We start from the raw sequence: 13,480 nt of genomic DNA, 5'->3' as shown, positions 1-13,480 counted from the left end.
AAGCCACCCTGAAGAAGAGTAAGCTACAGATGTGTCGGTCCACCTCCCTGGGCTATGAGACCCTGGAGGGCAGTGACCGCAGAGACCCCCAGGGATGGAGAGGGTGAAAAAAGTAAGCTTTGTCATGTTCCTCCCTGCCTGGGGACCACCCCTCCTACCTCTGCTTCAGGGCCCTGAGTAAGGGCCCTTCTTGGTTCTGTTGAGTCCTGCCCTCCAGACAGAAAGAGAGACAATCCCAGTGTAGAAGGATCTATTCCAATGCAGTATCAGGGTCCAATCAGGGAAGCAGACCACTCTGAGTGGGTGTATTAGTGAGGGTTTTCCTGAGAAACAAACCAGGCTGTGTGTGGATGGCAAGAGAGAGAGAAACAAAAAGGGATTGATTTTGAGAAGCTGGCTCACACATTTATAGAGACTTGGCAAGTCCAAAATCTAGGTTAATCTGGCAAGGTAGAGACCTGGGGAAGAGTTGCAGTTCAAGCCCAGAGGTGGTCTGTCCAGAGTTCCTTCTCCTTATGAATATGTCTGTCTTTTTCTACTAAGGCCTTCATTTGTTTGGATGGGGCCCACCCACATTGCGGAGGGTAATTTGCTTTACTCAAAGTCCACCAATTTAAATGCTAACCTCATTCAAAAACAATTTCACAGAGACATTCGGGATAATGTTTGACCAAATATATGGGCTCTGTGGTCTAGCCAGATTGACACATAAAATTAACCATCTCAGTTCACTCTTTGTCAACCTGGCACCCATACATGTCTCCTTAGACCATACTAATTCTCCAAATAAAAACAATAACAAGGTCATAATTCAACCTTCATGAAACAACTATGCTGTATACAACTAAAAATGCACTAACTGTTTCCCCAAAACCGTATGCGAAGTCCTTGGGTGATAGTCACTCTTATTGATGTCCCATAACTTAATGATGTGAGGTTAACAATAGTATAATATATAATACAGAATCAAAACCAAAGTCAAAGTCAAACATCTTATGTTCCACCAGTGGTCCACAACCTTTTGGGCACCAGGGACCGAAAGGTTTCATGGAAGACAAGTTTTTCACGGATGGGGGTTGGGGGGATGGTTTCAGGATGATTCAAGTGCATTACATATATTGTGCACTTTATTTCTACTATTAATACATCAGCTCCACCTCAGATCATCAGGCATTAGATCCCAAATGTTAGGGATCCCTGTGTTACATGATAAGGGGATAGGAGAGAAAAGAAAGATAACACACACATATTCATAACAAAATGAAGAAAGACTCATAGCCCTTGTTCTGTAACTGGTCACATGGTTGTAGCTGGTATTTTTAATTATCTTTTCCACTGCGCATTCCATATTCCCTTTGCCCTCAGCAGATCTTTACCTGGTGAAGTGAAAAAGTGAAAGTGTTAGTCATTCAGTTGTGTCTGACTCTTTGTGACCCCATGGACTGTGACCTAACAGGCTCCTCAGTCCATGGAACTCTCCAGGCAAGAGTACTGGAGTGGGAAGCCATTTCCTTCTCCATGGGATCTTCCCAACTCAGGGATGGAACCCAGGTCTCCTGCGTTGTGGGGTGACCCAAACTTTCATTTATGAAGAGTCTAGACCATTAGTAGTGCTGTCTGAATTCAACAGCTGTAATTTTCCATTGACTTTACCACCTGACCTGCCTCTTGAGAAATCTGTATGCAGGTCAGGAAGCAACAGTTAGAACTGGACATGGAACCACAGACTGGTTCCAAATAGGAAAAGGAGTACGTCAAGGCTCTATATTGTCACCCTGTTTATTTAACTTATATGCAGAGTACATCATGAGAAACGCTGGACTGGAAGAAACACAAGCTGGAATCAAGATTGCTGGGAGAAATATCAATAACCTCAGATATGCAGATGACACCACCCTTATGGCAGAAAGTGAAGAGGAACTAAAAAACCTCTTGATGAAAGTGAAAGAGAAGAGTGAAAAAGTTGGCTTAAAGCTCAACATTCAGAAAATGAAGATCATGGCATCTGGTCCCATCACTTCATGGGAAATAGATAGGGAAACAGTGAAAACAGTGTCAGACTTTATTTTTCTGGGCTCCAAAATCACTGCAGATGGTGACTGCAGCCATGAAATTAAAAGACGCTTACTCCTTGGAAGGAAAGTTATGACCAACCTAGACAGCATATTCAAAAGCAAAGACATTACTTTGCCAACAAAGGTTCATCTAGTCAAGACTATGGTTTTTCCTGTGGTCATGTATGGATGTGAGAGTTGGACTGTGAAGAAGGCTGAGCGCCGAAGAATTGATGCTTTTGAACTGTGGTGTTGGAGAAGACTCTTGAGAGTCCCTTGGACTGCAAGGAGATCCAACCAGTCCATTCTGAAGGAGATCAGCCCTGGGATTTCTTTGGAAGGAATGATGCTAAAGCTGAAACTCCAGTACTTTGGCCACCTCAGGCGAAGAGTTGACTCATTGGAAAAGACTCTGATGCTGGGAAGGATTGGGGGCAGGAGGAGAAGGGGACGACAGAGGATGAGATGGCTGGATGGCATCACTGACTCAATGGACATGAGTCTCAGTGAACTCCGGGAGTTGGTGTTGGACAGGGAGGCCTGGCATGCTGCAATTCATGGGGTCGCAAAGAGTCGGACACGACTGAATGACTGATCTGATCTGATCTGAATACTAAGAGACGCCATGGCGGGATCCTCTATATTGCAAACGTACTCTTCTTCACCTGATTGTGATGTCTAAGAGGTAAGTTTTGGTCTCACCTTCTTGCAGCTGGCCCTGTCCAAAGCCATCTTACAATCTTTCTCAGGTCCTGATTCTGGGCCACGCTCAGGGAACTTTCTGGATGTTTCTCATTCTGTTCAGACCAGTTCCTGTGCTCATTCATGCCCACACACCCCTGGTGGGGAGAGCTCACTATGCAGTCAGCTGCAGCTGCCCTTTGGCATCTTTTTTTCTTATTCATCCCTAGGCAGCAGCATCCACCCATGACCCTCCATTTGTCAGAGGGCCAAACTTACAGACATTTTAAGCTTAAAGCAAACAGTTATAAAGATGAAGTTTGGCTTATTCAATGACAAACACAAACCATATCTCAAATCTGAATATTGTACTTTAGCATTAGTTGGCTTTGCTTATCATACGAGTGTGAGAATTCCCCTTCCTAGTTAAAGACAAGCATTGGAATAATATACCTGGAAGAGGTTTCCAGGGAGTGTTTATTAGACCCTATCAACTGAGAATTAAGAGAATTCCAGGTATATTTAGCTTGTAACTTGCCTGGAGAGGATCCTGCTTGCCGATATGGTTGAGGGAGACTTGCTCCAGTCCGCCAAGGTGAGCAAATGCTGTGTGAAAACTAGCAGCAGAAGGAAAACCCAAGTCTTGGGAGGAGCCTGGTGTGAGGGGAGGGGAGGTTGGGGAGGAACAAATAAGCCTTTGGAAAGAGGTGCTGGCAACCCCAAAATGGAAGGCCTCAACTTGGTAATTTAATTTCCCTTTTGAAATGGTAGGCTCTGGCCCAGAAGCAATAAACAGAAAACATAAATAATACACATTCATTGGGGGGGGATGAAAAGATATTAATAAAATAAGCATATGATTTTATATTGTGGTTTTAAAAATAATTTGTTATAATATATTAACTATTCTTTAAAAAATAGAATTTGAAGTTCAGAAAATTAAATCAGATTTAAGGGTTGAGAATTTTGTCCCATATTTTTGTCTTTCAAAGTTGATATGATCAGTTAGGACCTATAATTTCTTTTCCTAGTTGAGGGCATCAGATCTTGCCATCTGTATTGTACTTACTGAAAGAAATCTCAGTAGAACAAAGCAATTCCAGTTTCTGTTAAGATTACTCACAAAACAATGCCCAACTGGTTACAAAAACTTCTGTACTCCAAATAGCTTTGGATTCTTATCCTTTTTTCAAAGCAAGAAACTTAGAAGAGTTGGTGGTGTGCTAAGAGTCCTTTGAGTAGGACAGACTTGTGTGGGCTCTGTCTCTGACACTTTCTAGCTGTGTTGCTGTGGGCAATTATTTGAGCTCTTTGGGCCTCAACTTTCTTGGATGGAAAATGGGAATAATCTTAGGTCACTTTTAGGACTGCTGCAGAGATTAAGTGAAATAATGCACACAAAGCACTTGGTATAGTGTTTGGTATCCAGTGATCAGTCATCAGCTGCTAAGTCGTGTTACTGAAGACAAGGACCCCATTACTGTGTCTTTACCATGTTCCCAGCACAAAGCAGGATGCCTGGGATCTAAGGGCTCAGTTGAACTAAGCTGCATGAAGGAAGGAGTTTCAAGCAGTGCTGTAGCTTGGGGTGGACAGGCAGAGGTAGAAACACAGTCGTTTTTTATTTCCTCATACTTTTCCCTCTTCAAAGATCCCAATTACCTCAAAATAACTTTGGCTAAATTTCCAAACTGTTCCCCCCTCTGCAATACACACACAAAAAGAAAAAAAAATCTCGCAAACCTGCGGCTTAAACAATCATTTTAATTACATACATTAATTAAATTTTATTTATTTAATGTCAAGAGACAGAAAGGGAGTGGGGATGTGGATGCCTGATACACCTTTTTTTCCCCATAAGGTCTAAGTCCTTGTTTTACTTACTTGTTCATTCATTGCAGGGAGAAGGTTGGGCCTCCAGTTCTCATCCATGGGTAGAATTCAGTGTTATAGTCACGTTAGGATCAGGGCTCTCTTGCACACTAGATTCTGAGCACCACAGCTTTGTTTAGAATAGTACCTTGGGTTTTTTCTTTCCTTCACTGTCAATTATAGAAAAAGCTACTCAACACTTCTAAAATTCTGCAGATTAAGGACATGATTTCTAGCCAAAAAGAACTTTTTAAAAAAATGAAAACTCAGTTGCATCAAACAAATGGGAGGCCTCCAGGGTCTGGGAGAGTAAACGGTGTTGTGCTGATTCTCTATTGCCCAGGAGAACTCAGCACAGAGCACTGTCCTCATGATTTCCTGGAGGGCTCCCAGGTGGCCAGCTAAGGGCAGGGTTTAACCTGCACCATCTGGCGTTGGGGGCTCCTTGTGGCTCTGACGGTAAAGAATCCCTGTGCAATGCCAGAGACCTGGGTTCCATCCCTGGGTCAGGAAGATCCCCTGGAAGAGGGAATGGCTACCCACTCCGGTATTCTTACCTGGAAAATCTCACAGACAGAGGAGCCTGGTAGGCTACAGTCCATAAGGTCGCAAAGAGTCAGACATGAATAAGCAACAAACACACACACAAACATATGTTTGTTTTGGGACACTTAACACTGAAGGAAGAGAAGAGCAGGGGCATTCAGAGATGGGGCAGGGCCAGGTCTATCAGAGGAGGGCTGGGACTTGGGAGGATGAATGACTAGCCTGAGCTGGGATTTAAGAAACTCCTAATTGTGAACATGGAAGCAATTGGGACCTAATAGAGGGACAGGAGCAAACACTGGGGCTCTCTGGGAAGGGAACCATTAAGCCAATGGTTAATCCAAAAGAAGCATCTCAGCTCACCTTTCAGGGTCATTCTCAGCAGACCTTTCCTGAGTTTGCTAATGAGGAATCCATTAGGAGGGGGGTCTTTTGAGGAGGCTTCATCCTGAGTCAGGATGCTACCCTTCTATAGACCCTGTCCTGAAGCCTCACCAGAACACTCAACTACACTTACAAGCCCCTCTTTCAGAAGAGTTACAGGACCTCTAAGGATTCATTTAGCTTACAAACATGTCTCATTTCCCTTCTTGAGGGCTGGGACTAAGGGCTGTTTCCTCGCAAACCTAGTTTGGTAATTTGCAACAGCAGTCTCTTGATATTGAAATGAGATGAAGTGTGCTGCGTGCCAAAGACCCTGGCCTGAGACCTTATATCTGAGCAGAGGAACTGCTCTCACAGTGGGCGTGGGGCAAAAAGTAGACATAATCTTGGCAACATGCTGCTGGGAATGACCTGGGCCCCACCCTGTCTCTGCTTCCATGTTCAACTCCAGAGCTGAAAATTTCTTCAGTTTGCAGGTCAGCAGTCAGGACCTCCCTTGGAAGGAGGGAAAAGCTGTAAGGTGGGGCTGAGAACAGCTTTGTTCAACCCTAACCTAGACCCCGCCCTTCAGTTGGTCTGTCTTTTGGGAGTCTGAAACTTCCTGCCTGCCTCCAAGAGCTTATTAGTAAAGCCTCTGCCTACAAGCGGGAGACCGGGGTTCAATCCCTGGGTCGGGAAGATCTCCTGGAAAAGGAAATGGCAACCCACTCCAGTATTCTTGCCTGGAAAGTCCCATGGACAGAGAATCCTGGTGGGCTACAGTTCATGGGGTCGCAAAGAGTCGGACACAGCTGAGCTACTTCACTCACTCACTCAGCGGGGAGGGCAACTGGGGAATAAAAAGAACAAAAGCTCAAACAGAACAAATGGATTCTTCATCAGCAGACTTGGGGAAGATCTGCTGAGAATACCCGGAAAGTTGGGCTGAAATGCCTCTTTTTTTGGCTGCCTGGGTCTTTTATGTGTTTTATAAAATGTTATTCAAGTAGAGTTGATTTACAATGTTGTGTTAGTTTCTACTGTACAGCAAAGTGATTCAGCTGTACATATATACATTCTTTTTAAAAATATTTATTTCTTTGGCTGCATTGGATCTTAGTTGCAACACATGGGATCTTTGTTGCATCATGTGGGATCTTTTGTTGCTGTGCGTGGACTCTTTAGTTGTGGCACGTGGGCTCAGTAGCTGTGGCACATGGGCTTAGTTGCTCGGTGGCATGTGGGATCTTACCTCCCTGACCAGGGATTGAACCAAGGTCCCGTGCATTGCCAGGTGGATTCTTAACCACCACTGGACCACCAGGGAAGTGGTTACATTCTTTTTCATTCGTTTCCATTACAGTTTATCACAGGATATTGAATTTAGTTCCCTGTTGAGATGCCTCTTTTGCACTAACCATTGGCTTGATCTGGGATCCGCCCCTACTCCCCCGCCCCCACAAAAACAGATTCTGAACAAGAATTTGTATCAGGTAGTTTATTTGGGGGAATGAATCCCAAGGAACAGGACTGGAGGACTGGTAAGAGTCAAACAGTCAAGGCAGGAAAGAAAAAGGCAATCCAAGGGTGGATTACTGAGCTGATTAAGTTGGATACTACCACGGGTAGCCAGGGTTCTGTCATCTTAGGTGCTGTACAAAATGTACCTTGTAACTGCCCATGGAAGAGTGGAACATTTCTCCACCAGCTTCTGTTCGTTTTGGTTAGAGGTTGTCCAAGGACGTGTTCATTCCTTTGTACTTCCAGGTTTATGTCAGAATGGGCTGTGGCTTCTTGCAGGGGTCCAGACTGCAGTGACAGAGAAGCCCTGAGATATCAAGTACAGCTGAAGCAAGGTCCTCTCAGGTTACATCTGTATGTAGCAGGCTGCCACAGCAAAGCTGGAATAAAAAGATGGGCTGGGAAGGTGTGAGGTCAGCCACAAACGGAGTCAGACAGACATAGACACGTCAATTGTCCTGCCTTCCATAAATAGAACTTTATTTCCATAAATTCTCAGTCCAAAGGTAGGAAGGAAGTATGTTTTTCCTGGGTGGAAATATTAACTCTTTAGTCAACTGCTTTTGAAGCAATGCATAACCCTCAAAGTATAATCTGGTGACCCAACATAGCTATCTATGTTATGGCAGTGGCATGCTGTACCAGTGACTATTCTAAAAAACACCACTGAAGCAAGCTTGAGTCTGTCTATGAAATGGGTACAGAAAAACAAGAGTAACTACCTTCACGTTTCTCCGGGTCCTCGAAGCTCTACCTGCCAGGAGCTGGAGATAAAGCAAGAAGACAGACTCAGCCCTCAAGAAGCTCACATAACCTGGAGCTGAGAGGTTTCTTTAAAGCCCCACAGGACCCTCACTTCCTTCCTGTTTTCATCTGCCTGGTCCCTTTCCAATCAGTTCTCCGTAATTTGACCTAAACATAGGTCTGCCACTAATTTGCCAAGACAGCTTCCTTCTCCTCAGTTGGTTTCTCATCCAGGAAACTTGGCAGGGAAGCTTGACTTGTGGAGATCAGCCTCCAGTATTCCTTTGTTGAAACTCTGGGAAGCTGTGCTATTCTTAAATCTTTTTTTTTAATTTTTGTAACCCATTGGAATAACAAAATTTTAAATTAACTTCATCTGATCAAAAGACAAACTTTAAAACCAACCAACCAACCCACCTACCTCAATGAGCTCGAGACAGTAAATAGGCATACGTCCTGGAAGGCGCCTCAATCTTACCAGCTTTCCTCACTTCCTGGGGCGGCATCTTCGCCTTCCTACCCATACATATCCGCTGGGTGGTCTTTCCCCGCTCGCTCCAGAACCAGGATGGCGGTGGAGGAGATCTGAGGGTGATTTAGGGCTAAAGGACGGTCAGCAAGGGGTTAATCCCGGGCTAGGCGCCTAAAGAATAGAGTTACCCTCCGCGGGATGGGGGCTGTGCCTGGCGCCCCAGGACAAAGAAGGCGGCGCGGTGCGGAGCGCTCCCCGCCCTGGCAACGCCCGCCGTCGGGCTCCGCCCCGCGCAGCCCTACGGCTGAGCCACTGTCTGTAGGAGCACCCAGGCAGCTGAGGGTGGAGGCAGCAGGAGTGAGAGCGGGTAAGGGTCTTCGAGAAGGAAACGGCGGTAGCGCCCCCACTCGGTGGTACGGGACACGAGCGCGGGTGCCTGCGAAGCGCCAGGTTATCGCGAACGCACCAGCTGAGCCCTCTGTAACTGGAGCCCCCGCGCCAGTTTGTTTTGGGGTAAGAGGAGGGGTCCGCACCTCTGCAGTTCAGGGGTGATGAGCGGGCGCCCTTAAACCGGCATGATGATTGGCTTGGTTTGGATTTGCTCTGCCCTTAAGCCGGGTCGCGGGGATGCGGGTGGAGAAGGGGCACCACATCCTGTAGGCTGGGCCCTGCGAATAAGGCCGGGGTAAAGGTGTAAAAAGATGTATCGATCCCGTCCAGACCTGCCTCAACCCCAGGTAATCCTCATCCTCCGCCCTCCCGGCCTGAAGGTTATTATTCGGAATAATGTGCTCGGTCGGAGGAGACCCAGGTTGAACATGTGGCGCTGAGTCTCCCAAGTGAAACCCTCAGCACTTATTCTTCTTTGCCGCCGCATTTAACAGAAGGCGAGCGCAGCCACAAGGGAAGAAACCGGTCCAAGGTCACATGGTAGTCGGAGACCGAGCCAGGACCGAAGCCAGTAGGACTGCTTTCTGGCCCGAGCCCCCGCATCTCTCCCGGCCTGCCCCGCATCCTCGTCCTCCTTCCACGTCCTCCACCAGGCTCTGTTCTCGGGGACTTGCTGGGTGGTGGGAGTGCTTCCTCCCTTTCTGCGGCACCCTCGGGAAGGATGCTGGACAGCAGTCGGGCCGCCGGTCCAGCTTCCTCGAGCACGAGCTGAGCCGGCTGTTGCTGGAGGACCGCACAGGCCGCAGGACCGAGGGAGGAGGAGGACCGAGCAAGGTGGAGGCGCCGTGGGAGCCGGCGGGAGATGCTGGGGTGGTGGTGGGCCCGGGCGGGGCAAGGCCCGGAGCCTCAGTAGCCCGCTGGCGCCGGCAGAGCACAGCTGGGTCTGGGCGGTGCCGTCTCAGCCAGTGGGAGCGCGGCTTGGGCCGAGCCCCCTCGGCTGCTCGCCTCTGGTAGGCGGGAAGGTGCGGCAGCCCTGCGATTGGCCGAGCTGCCCCGGACGCGCGGCCAGAGCGCGCGCAGCGAGTTGGCGCCTGCGCGTCTCTGGCGTCCCACGCTCTCCCAGCGCGCTGGGGCTTGTCTGAGACAGGGCTCAGGGCGGTCTGTGCGCCTCGGGGCCGCGCCCGGCTGGGGGAGGGTATTCTGCCGCGCGCCACGTTAAGCGCCGTTGATCTCTGCGTGTTTTTTTCCAACCCGTCTGCCAAAGTGTGCCCCAAGTCAGCTGATGTAAAGTCACCTTCTAACCCTGCGAGAGGCTGCAGAGGCAAACATTTAGTTACGGTGGGCTTCCGACTGCCAGGATCCTTTATGACGCATCAAGTATCTTCCTTTCTACCAGAGCATTGGAGCCCCGCCCTGTACAGGGCAGATACCTGTGGCGGGCGAGGAAGCTGACCTTTGAAATGTGTGTAGCTCTAGTATTCTCTCAATACACATTTAAAGAGCGGCTGCTTCCTGTCAGACACCAGAGTAGTCATTTTGGAGGAACCTGAGACCAATCAAACAACACGTAGGTCCTATTTGTGGGGCAGTCACAGTCCAGGTTGAGACTGGTGATCAGATGGGGGCTGTGAATGGTTATAAACAAGATACCTTTAATGCTACCCAGCCTAGGTTAAGTGCAATTTCCGAGACGCATAAGACTGAACTGCAAATATGGATGAGATTGATTTTTGATTTAGGGGATCAGGAAAGGTTTCTTGAAGGAGATTATTTGAATCAGGGCTTGCTGGATGAAGGAGACCTCAGATTAGGTATAGGATGAGCAAGGCAGGAAAATTGGAAAGTACAGGCATATTGAGAGATGATGTAGCAAATGGTATGAGTAGATGAGAAAAGCATAGTTGGAGATAGAATTTGGAGGGGCCTAGTGAGGACCAGGGGGTCGGGCTTGTACATTCTGGTTTGAAATGTAAGCACTTCTGAATAGGATGCTCCTTAAACTATCATTGTACTGATGCCTTTTTTTTTTAACATCTGCACGAAAAAATCTTGGAAATATCTTTGATTCTTTCTTCTTTCATACCCTACATTTAATTTGTCAGTAAATTACAGTGGGCTTTCCCTTCAAAACACAGCCAGACTTTGACCTCGTCTAATTGGCTCTGTGGTTTCCACCAGCATGGTTTCCTCCATGGCAGCCCTTTATATATATATATCTCCAGGGAGTACCTCTTCACATTTTGCTGGAGTTGTGCAGTACACAAACTGCATGGCTGTACATTATGGTCCTGGATTATTGCCATAGCTTCTAAATGGTCTCCTTGCTTCTGCCCTTGTCCATCCTCAGTCTATTCTTAACCCAGTGAGAGTTATCATATTAAAATATAAGCCCAACATGGTATCCTCTGCTGCAAACTCTCTTAAAGCATTCAAATATTATGTGCCTACTGTGTACTGGTTTGACTTGAATTTGGTAGGCAAGCCCTGTTCTCCTAGGGATGGAATGGCTGCTTAATCTGGTGGTTGTAATTATAGCCATTTTGACAGCTCTGGTAGCACTTTCTTTTGGGGAAAGACAGATGTTTCCTTGACAGATGTGAAGAGGGAGAGGCTCATGTTCCTGTTATGATTACGAGGTCTGCAGTGTGCCATTCTCAGAATATCAGGCAAGCCTAAGAATTGATGATAGTGTCTGCAGAAAGAACCTGCTTTCAGTGTGTTTTCACCAATATTGTTTTGGCTGCAACTGATTTTAAGCATGCTTAACACAGAGTAAGGACATCACGTGCCTTACAGAGCTGAAGACGAGGGCAGCCCGGTCTCAGGAGCAGATCTACCCCCAGGAGGCTCTGTTAGTTTTTTTTCTCTCTTCACTTCCATCTCTGTTTCTATCTACATGTGTGCCTGACTTTTCTCTCTTTGCAGATTGGCTTTCTCCATCTCTCACTTTCTGGCTTCAGGCTCAATGTCACATAGCTGCCTATCTGCCTTCTCCAGCTCCAGCAGTCAGGTCACATGTCTGTGCCCCACGAGGCTGATTTGCTTGCTTTCACAGTGCCAGGAAACAGAATAATGGGTTCATCTGGGGTCGGGTGTCTCTCCCTGATATAGTCTTCCATGGCCAGAGAATAGGGGCGGGGGTGGTCCTCACTGCACAACTACAGCATCAGAGGCCAAACTCTGTATACAATAGGCAAGTCTGGAAGGACAGGGATCAGGTTAGCAAGATGGACACCCAAAATTTGGCCACTGTAGAGCATGTGATGTATTCTCTGAGAAGAATTGGCCATCACCTAAGTCTGATCAGGTGACTGGAATCTGCTGGACTAATCCAAGTGTCTGTTAGGTTTGCCTTTGCTGAACTGAGCTTTAAACCTTGGCTTTTATTGAAGGTCCCTGCTAAAGGCAATTGTATAAAAGTCACTTCTGCATTTATGATAAAATAATAGGGAGAACATCATCTATAATATCGTTTAGTGTTCCTTCAGGCTTTTGTTTCTGAATAGTTATCTCTCTAAGGAATAATAGACATCTTTTTAAAATAAGGGCTTTAAAACTTCTCGTTTCCTTTTTGCTTGACGTCAAGGAAACCCCCATTAATTGTATAGTTAACATGCATAGCTGAGCTGAGCTGAAATTTTCAGGCAAGATTATACTAAAAGTGATCAGAAGGAAAACAGCCAAAGGATAATAGACACCTGTCTGGTGAGATCTCAAACTCTGATTCCCACAGTGGCCAGGCAGTTAACAGAGGTGATATGGGTAGGCTTAAAATAGTACAAACTTTTTGTATTGAGTTCAAGTATAACATAGCTGGCTTGTTACATTGCCTTTTAAAACATGAGGCTGGCCAAACAAAATAGCCAAATAGAGTATGTTAGAAACTGGCTGCCGGTTGTCAGACCTTGGAGTCTCACATCACTTACTGACTTTGAGCGCCTCAGTGTGGAGTCCTTGCATAGGATGCTTCTTTGCTTAAACCCAGCTTGCCCTCTGCAGTGAAACAGGACCTCCCCCTCCCACTTGTTAGTACCAGGGCCCATGAACTCTGGGTTCTCTTTTCTGCCTAAGTATTGCTTCCTGCATTCCTGTTTGTTGCTGACGCCCTGCCTTTTCTGAGGATGTCAGTACCGGGAATGTTTGCCACTTGCTGGAGACGCCTTGACCCTGAGCACAGGAGGGCAACCAGCTGTGTCCTCTGCAAGATCTTCCTGTCAGAATGTAGCAAGTGAGCCCAGCATCAAGACAAGGATGCAGGCAGGTGTTTTTTGTTTTTTTGAGACAGTATACTTTGCATGGGTTACACATGGGTTTTCATTGACAGTGAAAAGGAGGTACCCTTGAGAGTAGACCTAAGTGTTCTCAGAAAAGTTTCCCCAGATTCCAGAATACTTGAGCATTTTGATTTTACAGCTGTATTTTATTTTATAAATTTGGTCCCCCTGGAGCAGCTAACAAATTCAAAGCTAAAGAGATGGTCTCCACCCCCCAAAGGAGCTCTGCCTGTGCCCTTGAAGCACCTGCTTCCTACAACCATTTTGTTTCCAAACCAAAAGGCAAGTGAGTGGCATCTCGAGTTTGAGAAGCTAGTATTTACAGAGGCTAAAGCCCAGCACAAGACACTAAGATGACAAACCACCCTGAAGAGTGTGCAGCAGTTTCATTGCCTGTAGCATTGTATTTGGAGTGAAAATAGCAACATATTTAAGAAATGTAAAAGTACAGAAGAAAAAAGATCTAAAATTCTGGTATTTTGTATATAAGACGACAGTGTGAATAGTGCATTATTAAAGGGGCTGAGTTTTTATGCACTTTAAGCTATTTTGATGCCAGCACT

General features: G+C 46.6%; 2 protein-coding genes across 5 annotated transcripts in view; one reads left to right on the top strand and one right to left on the bottom strand.

Annotated features, from left to right (window-relative positions):
• Positions 1 to 6,999: 6,999 nt before the first annotated feature.
• LOC139180356 (uncharacterized) lies at positions 7,000 to 10,914 on the bottom strand. Its single transcript, XM_070781944.1, has 4 exons — positions 10,873 to 10,914; positions 8,203 to 10,004; positions 7,760 to 7,801; positions 7,000 to 7,417 (listed from the first exon to the last, which is right to left on the bottom strand). Exons 1-2 carry the CDS (start codon positions 10,912 to 10,914, stop codon positions 9,177 to 9,179), a joined length of 870 nt encoding a protein of 289 aa, XP_070638045.1. The 3' UTR covers positions 7,000 to 7,417; positions 7,760 to 7,801; positions 8,203 to 9,176.
• BDH1 (3-hydroxybutyrate dehydrogenase 1) overlaps positions 8,452 to 13,480 on the top strand; it is a 36,197-nt gene continuing 31,168 nt past the window's right edge. The window contains exon 1 of one of the 4 annotated variants that reach the window (XM_019957538.2): positions 8,452 to 8,620. In XM_019957538.2, coding sequence (XP_019813097.2) covers positions 8,452 to 8,620 — 169 coding nt within the window. The other 3 variants (XM_019957529.2, XM_070789506.1, XM_070789499.1) reach the window with 3 other exon arrangements.

The sequence above is a fragment of the Bos indicus genome, chromosome 1 (assembly GCF_029378745.1).
Source record: "Bos indicus isolate NIAB-ARS_2022 breed Sahiwal x Tharparkar chromosome 1, NIAB-ARS_B.indTharparkar_mat_pri_1.0, whole genome shotgun sequence".
NCBI classification, from domain to species: domain Eukaryota; kingdom Metazoa; phylum Chordata; class Mammalia; order Artiodactyla; family Bovidae; genus Bos; species Bos indicus.
Note: the sequence above shows the minus strand (reverse complement) of the source record. Positions and strands in the feature narration are given on the sequence as shown.

Bases quoted from the DNA above. Each gene is read 5' to 3' on its own strand.
- LOC139180356 (XM_070781944.1), bottom strand. From the start codon at position 10,914: ATGCAGTTTGTGTACTGCACAACTCCAGCAAAATGTGAAGAG. The intron at 10,005-10,872 runs GTACTCCCTGGA...TGCGTCATAAAG, and splicing joins CTCCAGCAAAATGTGAAGAG to GATCCTGGCAGTCGGAAGCC.